The 14,752-nt window shown below is 43.9% G+C and overlaps 1 protein-coding gene across 9 annotated transcripts in view; it reads left to right on the top strand.

Moving 5' to 3' along the window:
• foxp1b (forkhead box P1b) overlaps positions 1–14,752 on the top strand; it is a 173,642-nt gene that overhangs the window by 129,130 nt on the left and 29,760 nt on the right. For 4 of the 9 annotated variants that reach the window (XM_080774867.1, XM_080774873.1, XM_080774874.1 and 1 more), the window contains 3 exons: positions 899–1,021; positions 5,610–5,760; positions 13,673–13,892. In XM_080774867.1, coding sequence (XP_080630993.1) covers positions 899–1,021; positions 5,610–5,760; positions 13,673–13,892 — 494 coding nt within the window. The remainder of the gene's footprint in view (positions 1–898; positions 1,022–5,609; positions 5,761–13,672; positions 13,893–14,752) is intronic. The other 5 variants (XM_080774872.1, XM_080774870.1, XM_080774871.1 and 2 more) reach the window with 5 other exon arrangements.

Below are 14,752 nucleotides of genomic sequence, written 5' to 3'. Positions count from 1 at the left end.
TGGAGGGAGTGTGGAAACATAGTGGCCCTCTGGAGGGAGTGTGGAAACATAGTGGCCCTCTGGAGGGAGTGTGGAAACATAGTGGCCCTCTCCATGGTCAAAGTTGCCCACCGCTGCAGAAGACCACCATACCCGCCAACTTCTCCTCCGTAGTCATAGCTCTCACTTCTAGCTTAGCCACTTGGTTAAGTTGCGCCCCCCCCCCCCCCCCCCCCTTTCCCCTTTACACAAAATCTCTTCACCCTTAACAGCCGATCTACAAGCTCACAGCGTGGCACGCTGCAACGGCATATGGATCGGTGATTTTCGGAGAATGTTTACCTATTTTTGTGGAATGTTTGCCTATTATGACATGCCCAGAAAAGGGACGCAAGGCTTTGTGTGGTAAACTGAGAGAGAGTTAAACTAACAGTCCGAGGTTCATAAAATAACATTTTCTTTTGCAAGATATGCTTGTTGCTGTGACAACCAAACAACTGGTGCAGCCTTGGTGACAATAACGTGCGTGGAGCCACACATGAGACATTGTCACGTTACGGAACACACAGCCAGATGACAGACTGCATGCAAGGCTCAGACAGAATGAACACATTTAGACCTGAGGTTCTACAAATACTAAATCCTGACACTTTTCTGAAAAAACTATGTTTCTATATAAGCGGTTCTCAAACTATTTAAATTTACAATTTAGGCATTTAGCAGACTTTCTTAATCCAGAGCGATTTACATTATTTACAATATTTCATGTCAAGGACCCTAAAGAATTATATGAATTTGGCCGCCGACCCCCATCTCAAAATATGTAGTTCCAGGGATTGTTCAAAAATAGCAGATCTACAAGCTCTACGGCGCGGCACACTGAGTGACTGAGTCTCTTTCTTCTTCCCTTCCTCACAAGTGTCCTCCCTATGTCTTCCTGCAGCAGCAACTCCAAGAGTTCTACAAGAAGCAACAGGAACAACTCCATCTGCAGCTCCTACAGCAGCAGCAGCAGCATCATGTGGGCAAGCAGAGCAAAGAGGTTGGTTGACATCACACACACACGCACGCACACACACACGTGCACACGATTGCCTGCCATTTAACCAACAACCCCCCCCCCCTCCCTTTGGCCAGACAGAGCATGGAAGGCATGTGTGCTCCCTCCCTCAACCCCATCTGCTTCCAGGCTGTGGTTAGAGAGAGAGAGAGAGAGAGAGAGAGAGGAAAGGAAAGTGCACTCATGCTTCTGATTAGCATGTCAGACTGGCTGGGTAAAAGCGCAGCCAACAGCTGAATAGCACCAACAGCAATGGATTCACCTCCTTTTTCTTTCTCTTTTTTTATGGAGCGGGGGTTCTGAGGGGTACGGGGTCAGTCATTGATTCAGCTCTGGCAATGAAATAAACGACATCATTTTTCTTTTCTTCTTTTTTTCTCCTCTTTCACGTAAACAAGTGTCCTACACACAACAAAGAAATGACCGTTCCTGTGAGCCGCCTCGTAGAACATTACAGACAGGAAGACGGGGGGAGTGTGAGAGAGAGAGAGAGAGAGGCAGGGATGCAGAGAGAGAGAGAGAGAGGCAGGGATGCAGAGCCAGGATAAAATGTATAAATCTGAGAGGCTTTCCTTTGGTAATTAACATGGAAATGGCAGTGTGAGAGAAGCCATGTAATTGTGAGATATCAGTGCAGTGAACGCTCCAAGCTTTGTTGCCCGCATTAGGTTTTTTTCCTGTCCCCCTCTCTCTCTCTCTTTCTCTCTCTCGCTCTCTCTCTCTCTCTCTCTCTCTGTCTCTCTTCCTCCTTCACTATCTTCTTCTTTCCCTCTGCACTCCGTTCAGTGTATTTTAATGACCGGCGGATATACAGGCATCACTCTGGACAAAAGAAAATTATTATTGCGCTGGTCAAAAAAAAAAGAAAGTTCAAAGGCAATATTTTTCATTTTTTCATCTTCTTTTTTCTTTGCCCCGCTGAGATCCACGTTTTAGAGAAGAGAGAGAGAGAGAGAGCGTTGAGGAAAATTAAGGCAAATATTGAAAACACGCACACACATGCTCATACACACACACACACACACACACACACACTCTCCCACGCACACAGACACGCACGCACGCACACATACTCGCTCATACTCGTGCGCTGTCAGGGGCTACAGCAGCTTCAAAGTCGCAGCTCGCTAATTAATGAACTGCGAGCTTCAGTTTGGACAAGTTGTGGCGTGATGCTCCCATAAATCAACATGACAGCGGAGCTCCACGGCCTCAGATAGGACCTGTCACCAAGTCGCATCTGATGTAAACACCAGAGGAGCACGGAGAGAGGGAGGGAGGGATGGAGGGAGGAATGGAGGGAGGGGGCACGAGGAGGTGCAATTGATCAGTTGAACGAGGCAAGAGCCGAGGGGGGAGATGGGAGGGTTAAGAAGAAAAACAACTTTTGAAGTGTATTATGTATGATCACAGGAAATGGATGCAGCCTCGAGAGGTTCTCCTATTTGACAATCCCCCCCACCGCCCCCCCCCCCCCCCCCCCCCCGCCCCCCTCTCGTCTTTTCAATCGCATTTCTAACAGCCATCAAAAGACAGAATAAGAATTATGCCACGACTCCCTTGTGGCTAGTAGACAATAACCCCCTGTTGTTGCTTTGTGCCCCCTTTTATTTTAAAGACATCAAAATTTAGTTTTCTTTTTTCCCCTTTTCTTTTTTCTTTTTCAAAAGATCTTTAAGTTTACATTTGAAGCTCGACAATAAAGGCCTGCCACTGTCACTCTTTATCATTAGTATTTGTCTCTATCTCTTGTGCCACTTCTTGTTAACCTCTTATTTGTTCTGTCGACTCCGGGGGTTTTCTTCTGAATGTGCTTGCATGCTGGGAGAAACACAAGGGCTCCTGTCAGCAGATGAACACCACAAGAAAGAAATCTTCAAGGGGAGAGAGAGTTAAATTAATTTGCAACCCTGTGGGTTTATTATATTTAATATTATTACTATTTGTTTAATATATATAATATATACACACACATATATATATATATATATATATATATATATACTGATGAAAGACGTTCCTTTGTGAAGTCTCACCCACCACGACACCTGCATCATTGTCTCCAGCTGTCAAGGCAACCAAGGAGAACAGAGAAGACAACTGTAGATGAGAGAAACTTCTCTCACACTGATGGAAGAAGAAGAAGAAGAAGAAGAAATAGAAGAAGGATAAGAAGAAGAAGAAATAGAAGAAGAAGAAGGAGAAGAAGAAGCTTTCAGATATAGAGTAGATCAGAGATCACAGGCCTTCTGTATGCTTCATTTCACTGGAAAGCGGTGGCGGAGGTGGCTCTGGGGTAGAGTGGCTGGATGGTATAAATGGAGGAGGCTCTGGGGTAGAGTGGTTGGATGGTAAACGGTGGTGGCTCTCTCTCCTGTTTCTCTCTCCCCTTCTGTCTTATTGTGCCCTATTTCAGCTCAAATCATTTCCCATTGGAGCTTGTGAACGAATACATAGTCATAATGTTATGAATACCCCCAGCCTAAGCCCTAACCCACACAGACCCTGGACTAATGCCTTCCTTTTAGACAATCACAGCACTGCACAGAATTAACAACAACTCTTATTGTGTGTTTGTAGCACGGATGATAAGAGCATGAAGTTCACACGACGTGTGATGTTTATTTTATTTTATTTTTAGTGAACCAGCACTCTAGTGAGCAGATGGAAATTTATTCTGTTCTTTCTTTTAATTATTATTATTATTATTTTTAATCTGGCTGTTCCAGAGGGACACAGAGCCGCCGGGCATCTGACCCGACGGCCATGTTGCACAGGGACCTTTTCTGTGTTCGCTCAATTGTGAGAAGTAAACAAATAAAAGTGGTGTATCCTGTGTTTGGTAACAGGGCGCGGTGCACAGCTTGGCAGCCGTGGCACCTCTTTGAATGCCCCCCCGTCCACCACCCTCCCACAACTGGGCCCTGTATACTCATATATATACGGTCCTAATATCCTGTCCCGGTAGGCATGTTTATTTTCTCTGGCCTCTCCTTATCTGTCAGAGAGTAACATAACAAGGTGAGCTTTGTCTCACTCTCTGTCCTTATCTCCACGTTGTTTGTCGGCTCGGTAATGATGCATATTCTCTGACAAAGAGGCCCAGTGCTTGTTGTGACTGTGGGTTATGAAAGGGTTAAAAGTCTCTCGCCCCCTCTCCATTCCACACGTGCGAGCACACACACACACACACACACACACACACACAAACACAAATGTGCATGCACGTGTGCACGTTATCTAAATAGCATCTCCCATTTGTTTTTATTCTGAGAAGATCGGAGCGGGATATTAGATCATTTCCTTTTATTTATTATTCTGACTCTCACTCTCTTTCGATCCGCTCTTTATTCTCTCTTCTCATGTCTCACCCCCTCCTCTATCATCTTCTCATCTCTCACCCCCCCCCCCCCCCCCCCCTCTACCATCTTCTCATCTCTCACCCCCCCTCTATCATCTTCTCATCCCACGTTACAGTAAGTTCACACGTTTAACTTCCAGGGGACAAACTGTTTTTGGGGAGGGCATTATTTCCCTCCAAAATCAAGGCACTATGTCACTAAAACATTTCTCTCCAACCACCAACCCATGTATTTCTGAGCCAGTCCATAGTATGTGATGTTTACCGCGGCTTACTGATTGCTGGGTGGAGGGTATAGAGGGGCATACTGTACATACAGTATATTGTTCCTGATTCATTGTGTCTGTGGGCTGTATAAATATTTAAGCAATGAAAAGTATTAACTGAGAGCTTGTGACTAAATAGTACAATGGATACATTGGAACACATTGGTTCCTTTTTCCATTTCCTGAAAAGTACTAGTTTTTGACATACAAGGTTTCCACCCAACAGCAATGATTCCTTGTGTTCAGTGCCATGCCTGGGAGAGTTGTGAGAGTGGCTGGGGTGGTTATTAAGCACTTTGATTTAGTCACACGTTGTTTGCTGAATTATGAATGGCTGTAATTAAAATCCTGTGGCTCTTATTATGAATGATTAACTATGTTGTTTCACTGTTTGTCATTTGCCTCCCGACTCGTGGTTAATTAAGAGAGAGAGAGGGAACGAGAGATGAACGTGTTACCTGTCTTTTAAGTGTACGGCCAGCCGATCCACACTAATAGGCGAAATGTTTGAGAATTAACATTTGGTATAGAGGCTGTTTCGTGTGAGCTGTGTAACAGTTTTTCTCTTGTTCACACACAGAAGAGTGTTGATACAATGTGTTTATCTTTACCTTCGTAAATATGAACAGCGTTGAATTCATGTGCCACTTCAGACCCATGCATAGTGTTTAAACACAGGATTTGCATGGTCCCTTTGTAGCTTCCTATACAGTACTATATGTAAACCTGTATGTCAGCTTTTACGTGTTTACCCTGCCAGCTATATTTCCCATACAGTAAGTGTGTTTGCTTATGGTGTGACTCTCTCTTTCTCTCCCTCTCATGTCTGTCTGTCTGTCTGTTTGTCTGGTGGCATGTGCCTGCATGCCTTTTTGTATCTTTGTATTTCCGTGTGTGTGTGTGTGTGTGTATTTGTGTATGGATGTGTGTGTACGTCCCAAAGCAGCAGGTATCTGCGCAGCAGTTGGCCTTCCAGCAGCAGCTCTTGCAGGTCCAGCAGCTTCAACAGCAGCATCTGCTCAACCTCCAGAGACAAGGGCTGCTCACCATCCAGCCGGGCCAAACGGGCCTGCCGCTACACTCCCTCACTCAGGGTCAGTACTCTTACAAACCTCCCATGGGTTCAATAGCCGCTTTAGGTGAAATTAGCTGTGTTTGAATCAGAAATAGATCGCCTACATCAGCGGTTCTCAACCTGTGGCCCGGGGTCCACTGGTAGGTCGTGAGGATATTGCAAGTGGGCCCCCAAATAATTGGCAGAACTCTTAAGATTCTAATGATGACATTGATTAGATTCATATTAAAATTAAATTGTGTATTATGTAAAAAAGAAAAAAATATTTTTTCTTTGAAAAGTGAGTTCATTGTGATACCGGTCAATGGAAACAATGGACTGATCATAGCTTTCTCTGAAAATGCACGCAGCCCAAACAGATCAATGGCAAAATGTGTGTGTTTGTTGCTGCTCAAAACGATAATGATGTGTATCTTGATGCTTACCTACTGAAAACAAAACAGCGATGCATACCTAATGAAAACCAAAAAGTGATGCGTGACTAGTACTGAAAAGGAAAGAGTGATGTGTTCCATCTCAAATTGAAAGAGTAGTATGCATGCCTAGAGTGGTCTGAGGACAGGTCCTCTCTGTCTAGGCAGAAGGCTAGCTGGTGCTTTCATTATGCCATCAAAAGATTTATTTCTGTGGCAACTCAAAGTGAAGAAATGATGTGCGTTTGGATGCGCGTGAATCGAATGTCAACCAAAGCAGGTCCTTTGGTTTACTTACACAATGAGTGATTTTTAGGAGAAAGTGATTTTGAACCTAAATCCCATTGTTCTGATCAGATCATATACATACTGTGGCAAAAAAAATACTTTATGTATCCTGTATGGACATCAAACCATTCCACATCATTGCGTGCACAGAATGGATGCACTTCTACACCGGTAGATTCCGGGAGCTGATGGTAGGCGTGGCACTGCACCTCAGCAATCAATCTCCCAGTCTAGCACATTGTGAAGGGCCTTTTCACTCAGCTGATACTGACAATAAGCCACTCCAACCTATTAACTTAAATAAACAATTGTTTGTAAAAACAAACAATGTCATTTTGTGTGAAGTATTCAGTACGATGAACAATGCAACATGTATAACCATGTACTGTACTACTCACTTATGGAAACACAGATTAGATCACATGCAGTCATCTCTATCTCTCTCTCTCTCTCTCTCTCTCTCTCTCTCTCTCTCTCTCTCTCTCTCTCTCTCTCTCTCTCTACTCCTATTGCACCAATCTCTCAGACTAGTTTATTCTCCATCTTGTATGCAATTTGATTTGATTCATGTAATAGCTTGCAACCCTCATACATAAAAGGTTAAAAGACAATTGAGTAAAAAAAAAAATTACTAGCAAATAAGTACTAGCAAATAAAATACAAATACCTTTTTTATTCAAACAATTACCGTAGTCTGTTACCCTCTCAAGTAACCAGGATTTTGTTCTACCTTTAAAGGTGTTCAATTTAATCTATGCTCAGGTTGTTCCATTGGAATGCACCTAAATATGTTTTCTTCTTGGCTCAATTACCAGCCATTGCCTCAGTGACTGTGTCAGTGAAACAAAAGTGATCGATTGCAGCGGGATGCCATGTCCTTCAACTCTCCGCCCAACCCACTTGATACACTGTGATGGCCACCCTACCAGGGCATGTGTCCGGTGGCAATCCCCTTTAGCCCAGCCTAGAGGAAGACTGGCTCCATTGTCACCCACAACTGCCGCTGAACCCGTCATTGTGAAACAATTCTGCTAGGTGATACTGACTCGACGGCTTGTTGTTTGGCCAGGAAGTTTATTGCTTTATTTATTTTTTAATATTTTCTCAAGGAGCGGCCTTGACAAAGACGTCTTTCGAGACTTTTTTTTTTTTCGGAACATGACATTGACTGTTCATTCCCGTCTAAGACAAACAGTTTTGAAATAACAAGATAAGCTGGATGAAAAAAAAAAGAAAAAGAAAGAAATGGGAGGGCATGGGGGTGGGGGAGGTTGAGGAGGGTGCTTAGGTAATGGGCAAACACAAACAGGGTTTGTACAGTCCTGTTATTGTTTGGACTAGTTATGGAATCACTTATCCACGAGCAGACGATTGCCATAGGCACAGGCGTGTAGAGCTGATGTGTTGTGAGTCAGTGTGTGTGTGTGTGTGTGTGTGTGTGTGTGTGTGTGTGTGTGTGTGTGTGTGTGCGTGTGCGTACGTGTCAGATGGCTGGCAAACACGCACACACCCCTTGAGTAAAGCATCACAGTGCTGATATGGTGAGGTACTGTACTCTTTACTTCATTTCACAACAGCTTCCAGAACATCCTGTTTATACGAGTCAAAATACCTTTTAGGTTATTGTAAAGTCAACACTATTGTTAAATACTGACCGAGTATCTGACCTTTTACGAGAAAGCCCAGAATACAAAAGCCTTTTCTTTGGCTTTGTTTCCATAAACAAAAAAAATGGTGAAGGAATATATAGTATTTGATCACATACTGTAGAATAGTTGGTCAGTTTGACGTAGTTTCATTCTAGGTGTGCACCATTAATTGTTAATCTTATCGGCGGCGGCCGATATACACAAAATGTAATATCGGCATAGGCAAAATAATCCTGACGTTTAGTTTTGTGAAGCTTTTTTCATGATTTAAGGCTGCAGATTCAATCAGTGCTTTTATAAGCATTCAAAACGGTCTACCTCTAGAACAAATGAAAGAAAACTTGGAAGTTGTAAAAAGTGAAAATAAAGCTTTGTTAATGAATCAATTTAAATGTTCTACAATCTACATGGTAGAGTATGTTAATACAATATAATATAACTTAATCTATTTAGTCTCTCTGCTCTTCTATTGAGACATTTAGATCGTATCAAAGGTCATGTCTCAGCTAGACACAGGATCTGACACGAATTTGGACCTGATAGTCAAGATTGTGCAAGCAGGCAGAGTCTCTATTAGCTCAATGATAAAATACTAATAATAATAATCTGCTCTTGCCTATAAAACCGGGTTCAATTCCGGAGTAGAAGAGGCAACTGTACATAGTGCAACTTTAAGTACACCCAGAATAACAGTTACTGTATTATATACTGTATAACGCGTAAGGTAAACCCTACGGGAAACTTTCATTGCCATATCCATATTGATTTGACCCTGCAATCTGATATCAGCCAAAATTTCAATACTGTGCATCCCTATATTTCATTCTGTCATTATCTGGTTATACCCATCCTTGGAATGCATCGATGGGTCCCTCTGTGTCTAAGACAGCTGTTAAAACACTTAGCTTCAGTTGCCGCCAGTCCCCCCCGTCCCCCCCCCACAGTTTCCCTTCCTATTCTACACATTTTCTGCTTCACTGTTTGAAGTTATTGATGACCTTTCTGTTTTCCACATCGCTACACTCTTTCATGCACCAGCGGGTCAGGCCTATGGAGCTCAGATCTAATCTTCAATATTCCGCTAGTAGTTAGCACCGCAACGGGAATGATGAGCTGATCTGCTGCCGTTTGGACACCAACGATTATTATGCTCAGACTGAAAGGAATTAGTGTGACTTTTAACTGATGCTGCCACAGTACCCATTTCTATTTTTTTTTTTTACATTTTATCTTATTAATGTAGCTATCAGAATATAATTGTTTGGAAATGGAATGTTTTGTCTCATGCACGGCACTGATGCCAATGTTATTAACAGAAATATTTCCAAACAGAACACAATAGAAGCATAGAATACAGTAGATGGGCTTGCTGTTCGTATGTGGAAAGCAAAGTAGTTCTGCTGTTGCAATGTGGTGTGCTTTTAATGTGTTGCATTTTGTGGTTGGAAGAGACCGATTTGGGGAATGAAGAGTCACATACAGTTTTCCTCATGGAAATATAATGGAACTAATTGAGTATTATAAGCTTGTAGATAGCGGTTTGGGTGAAGAACAATTGCTCACTTTATCTGGACTTTAATTTGTTTCTCTTGTGGTAAATTCTTTTGACGTTAATGTTCAAAGTCTTGGAAGCGGCCAGACGGTATCTGTTATAAATTATAACAATGTGTTTGGGGAGGATATAATTCCCATAAATATAAATTTGATCCAGTGGCTCCACCTCTGTTCTACCTCTCCTCTTGACCCGATCACAATAAGCGAGACAATGGCATTGCTCCATGTTTCTATCCCCCCAGGTGCAGCACCAGGTGTGTGTGTGTGTGTGTGTGTGCGTGTGTGTGTGTGTGTGTGTGTGTGTGCGCGTGTCTGTGAGCGTGTGCGTGTTTGCGTGTGTGTGCACGCGTTTGCGTGTGTGTGCACGCGTGTGCGTGTGTGCACGCGTGTGCGTGTGTGCACGCGCATGTGCGTGCCCACACGCACATGCATTGCATCTCGCCCAGCGCGACGCACACCCTGATTGGCTAAAATGTCTTGTGTGGCCCAGCTGGCCTCCCACGCTGCTCCGTAACAGACTGAGTCCTCGTAGCTGGACAACATTAGTTAAGCTGTCGAGAACAGGCCAGTGGGACAGTGACAAGACAAATTTGCCGGTAATATGAAAGTAAAGAATGTGGCGAGCCACGAAGCGCTCACAGCGCATGCAGCACATCGGGGACAGCGGTGGGTAATGTGGTCGACCTGGCAGTGATTGATATGTTCACCAGTGGGTCTACTGGTAATAGTTCCTACAGCATTAGGACAGGACATATTTTAGGCCTAAGGGGTGCATATCAGCAGGCCAGTGATTACGGCAACATAAACAGGGGTGCAGCAGAGGTCCCAGCCTGACGGAACAATAAACTAATAGCAGTGTCACTACCCCCTACCCATGGCACCGGCTCTCTCTGTGTGAGAAGTAACAGCCTGCTTTAAAGAGCCAGGAGCACTGGGGCCATTTTTTATTTGCTGGATGATGGCCTGCAACTGATGTCATTATGAACCTTAAATCAACTTTCTGCTTGCTTGAACATGGTCACCTGGGTACAGGGGGACAAGGACAGGAAAAGGTTGAAGTGCTCGGCCCTGTCTGTGTGCCAGAGCTACCTGCAGAGGTAAAATTGAGTTGGGACGGCCAGTGATCAATCAAGTGTCCCAACAACATACATTTTTTAAAGTGCTCGTCCGTATTTCCCGTTCATAATGAGTGGAGCGGTTGTGTTGAAAAATGGGAAGAAGAAACGTAACCCAATCCGGCACGTAAAAGACGGACAAGCTGCAGACCCAAAGCAAGGGGTGGATTTAGAGATCAATGTCGTTGTGTGCCCTCGCTGTAATGAGATGGAGAACCTCCAATGCAGTTTGTCCAAACACGGAGCACAGTGCCCTCTGCGATGTACACCTAATGATGTTTTATTGTCATTTATGTGCAGCCATGAGCCATAGCTGTTGCTACAGTTTAAAGACCTCCAACCAGGTTAGGGTTGGATATGGTGGTGTGTAGGGTGTAACTGTAAGAAGATGAGAACAGGAGAATAGACGGCAATAAAATCACGGGTGTGGATCCAGAAAGAGACAGCTTGGTCCCACTCTGTTGCCCCTCTCTCTCATCAGAACAGTCCATCCGCCGCGGTCTCATCCCAGTAAACAGTGGTGTCGGGGGTCACCGGGACTGCTGGGTAATTGAGGCGGTGTAGGCCGCCCTGTCAAGCACGTCGGCTAAAAATACACCGGCCACTGTCACCGGGCACCAAGTGGGGGGAAAATGATTGTTCCCGCTGTCGAAGAGCAGGACACTCACATCACTGGTGACCTTCCCCTTCCAAACGCAACCAGCACAAGGGGACGAATAAATACAATGCAACTTTTGTTGTTTTTGCTCCGTTGGATCCGTTTCGCTATACCAAAAAAAACAAAAAACAACAAGAAGATCCACAGTGTTCTTTGATAATGTGTCTGAAAGGCAACATTAACGTGCCTCTGCACAGAACGCAATATTAACCCATTCTGAACGGGAACCCATTTTGGTGTTAGCTATTGAAAAATAGCAGATCTACAAGCTCATAGCGCGCCACCGAGTGGCGCGCTACGAGCTTGTAGGTCTGCTATTTTTTTTTAAACGAAGAACGACTGACATTTTTAGAATCTGATCTCGGGTCAGAATGGGTTAATCAGACCAGTGTGTGTCCAGTGGAAACCTCGTATGAATCTGATCTCAGGTCAGAATGGGTTAACCATGTTTAGCCCGTCAGAGACGTGCACTTCGATTAAGGCACATCGAGGCATTGGTGGAGAATGCGGGAGAAATAGTGGGAGCACGTCGTCAGAATATTCCAACGAGGAAACACGCTCCTTGGAACGTGGAAAGGTTATTGATTTGTCCTGCAATCATTTCCTGCTCTTTGATATGCAAATGATCCAACGGTACTGTGAATTCACAGCAATCCTATCAGACTCATTTCACAGTTCTCAGCCCTTCTGCGTCTCTCCGGAGCACTCCGCCTCATTAGGCCAATGTTCTCCATTACCGGCATAATTAAAATCTTTAGTAGCTTATCAAATTAAAAATATTTTTGCTGATCGTATTGAGATCTTCACCACATAGTTATTTTCCACAACAGGAATAAATTAAGACTAAGCATTTTGCACACAATGTATTACAATCTGCTGCTTGAAAGGAGCACTTCTGGTATCTATAGGGCTGGTGATTAGAAATGGGGGGGGGGATATAACCACCCGAATGAGATAAGCATGTGCAAATCATCTTTCATTTGCCAGTGCTCATTTTGAGAATGGATTTAATTAATTGTAATGTTAAACGAGTGGTCTCGGCCGGTGCTCTGCGGTTTAATTCACCACACATCCAAGGGCTTCTTTCACCATGCTTTAAGCATGTGGCTTATTTAAGAAAGGATCTGAATAGCCAATATAAATATGCATATATACATACCCTCCCCTCCTCCCTCAGCCTTTATTGGACATTTCAATACGATGTTAAAAAATATGGGTTACCAAAATACAGAGTGTTTTGACTGACAATATAAATGGCCAGTGGAAGCTGAGAGCAGCTGAATCTTCTTATTTTACATTTGAGTTTTAGCCTCATTTGTGTCAAATGAAAGCAAATTTTCCCCCTCTGCACACTTAGCTGACATACCATAGATGGGCACGCGCACGCGTGCACACACACACACACACACACACACACACACACACACACACACACACACACACACACACACACACACACACAGTATATCTGATACATTGTGTGCAAACAAAAGCTCAGTTATGTGAGACATGGAAAATGGGGTGTACAAACAGCATTATCCTTTCTCATCCCCAATCTGGCCCTGGGTGTCGGGAACCCTGTCACTCAGGAGAGGGGGGGAAAAAGACAAACTCTGTGGATGTACTGTAGTATTTCCAGCATGAGGGAAAGAAGGGAAAAAAAGTCTTAAAGTGGATTTCTTTTCCAAGGGGCTCTGTGAGCTGCAGTATGCTTGACTTGTTAAATGAGGTTTAAGTCTTCTGTGTCAATTGAAGGCGGTGCAGAGCTTTAAGTATTTTGCACATTAATGCGCTTTGGAGAAATATTACCCCAGGGTCCTGAAAAATCTGCTATTGTAAACATGTTTTTTGTTGTTGTCATGCGTGTGCATAATGTGTGTGTTCTCCCCATTCTTCGTTTGTTGTGGAGAAAATGATGGTGATTATTCAGATTTCATGCCTTGTCTGGATGTTAATTATTTACCATGGGCATGAAATGCGCGTGAATGCCAGGAATTTGTGTGTACAACAAACACGCTTCAAATCACAGGCAGAACGAGAGGGGAGGAGGAGGTTCTGATGCTGTGTGTGTGTGTGTGTGTGTGTGTGTGTGTGTGGGGGGGGGGGGTACGGGTCTCAGTGCATTACCGGGCCTGTAGTGGAATATTTTCTAATTAATACTCAGCTTTGTTTACAGACGCTTTGATTTAATTATGTGACGAAGAGCGTCGGATTAGCCGTTAATTGATTTACTTATCCAATTTGTTTGTTTCAGGCATGATTCCAGCCGATCTGCAGCAACTGTGGAAGGAGGTGACGAACACACACCACGTCAAGGAGGAGCACAACAACAACCACAGCGTCAACAACAACAGCAGCAACAACAACAACGGCCACCGGGGTCTCGACCTGTCCTCCCCGGCGCCACCAAAGAACCCACTCCTCAACCACCACGCCTCCACCAACGGCCAGTACATGAGCCACAAAAGAGAAGTGTGAGTACACCAACTCCTCTATACTCAGACGCTTTCCGTCATTTTACCCGCCAATCCAGGACGTACTGTAAACAGTCGCTCGTCACGAAAACAAATATGTAATGCACTCCCGACCCAAAAGAATACCACGTAGCGCTCTGTTAATGTTAATATTGTACAGCTTTGGCAGTCCTTATTAGGTGTGACATCCTCATTACTGTCCGTCTTTGAATAAACCCAAACAGCCATACCATAAAAAAATGGCAATTTCTCTCAGGGCCTCAGTTTGATGCTCACCCGGCTTCACCCACAGATGAATATTAATTTATTTAAGTACTATTTTCATTTAAAGGCCAACACAGTCACTTCTCAGTGTGCGTATATCCAGCTGGGGATACCACAGGAACACCTGGGGAGTCGGAGAGGGATTTGTAGGGGAAAGAAAGATTGCAGTAATGGAAATGGGATCACTACACTTTTAATGAGGAAGGTCAAGGGTGCTATTGTTTCAGTTGCACATAGGAAACTGCAGCTGTGCCTTTCGCTGCATTTTCTTCAGTAGCATTTGGATTGTCACTGTGTATTTAGCCGCATAAAAAAAGCATCTGAAACTGTCAATTTCCGTTGCCGACACGTTTAAAAAGCACGCTTAAATTGTGGTCATAAAATCACTAAATCAACTTTGGGACATTGCAAGAATAACAAAAAACGGTGTTACTTGATAGCTAAATCTACGCTCCAGGCATTCCAACACACTGAACATTATACAGCAATTAATAGCAGTTATTTGTTAATGTAGCATCAAAGCATCAAGGATCCAGAGCCGCCTCTCAAAGTGTCTCTTCTCAAATCTCCCGCCAGGTTTATGAATTGCCTAAAAC

The sequence above is a fragment of the Protomyctophum bolini genome (assembly GCF_963924005.1).
Source record: "Protomyctophum bolini genome assembly, chromosome: 2".
Classification (NCBI taxonomy): Eukaryota; Metazoa; Chordata; class Actinopteri; order Myctophiformes; family Myctophidae; genus Protomyctophum; species Protomyctophum bolini.
The sequence above is the reverse complement of the archived record's forward strand: the minus strand, read 5'-3'. Positions and strand labels throughout refer to the sequence as shown.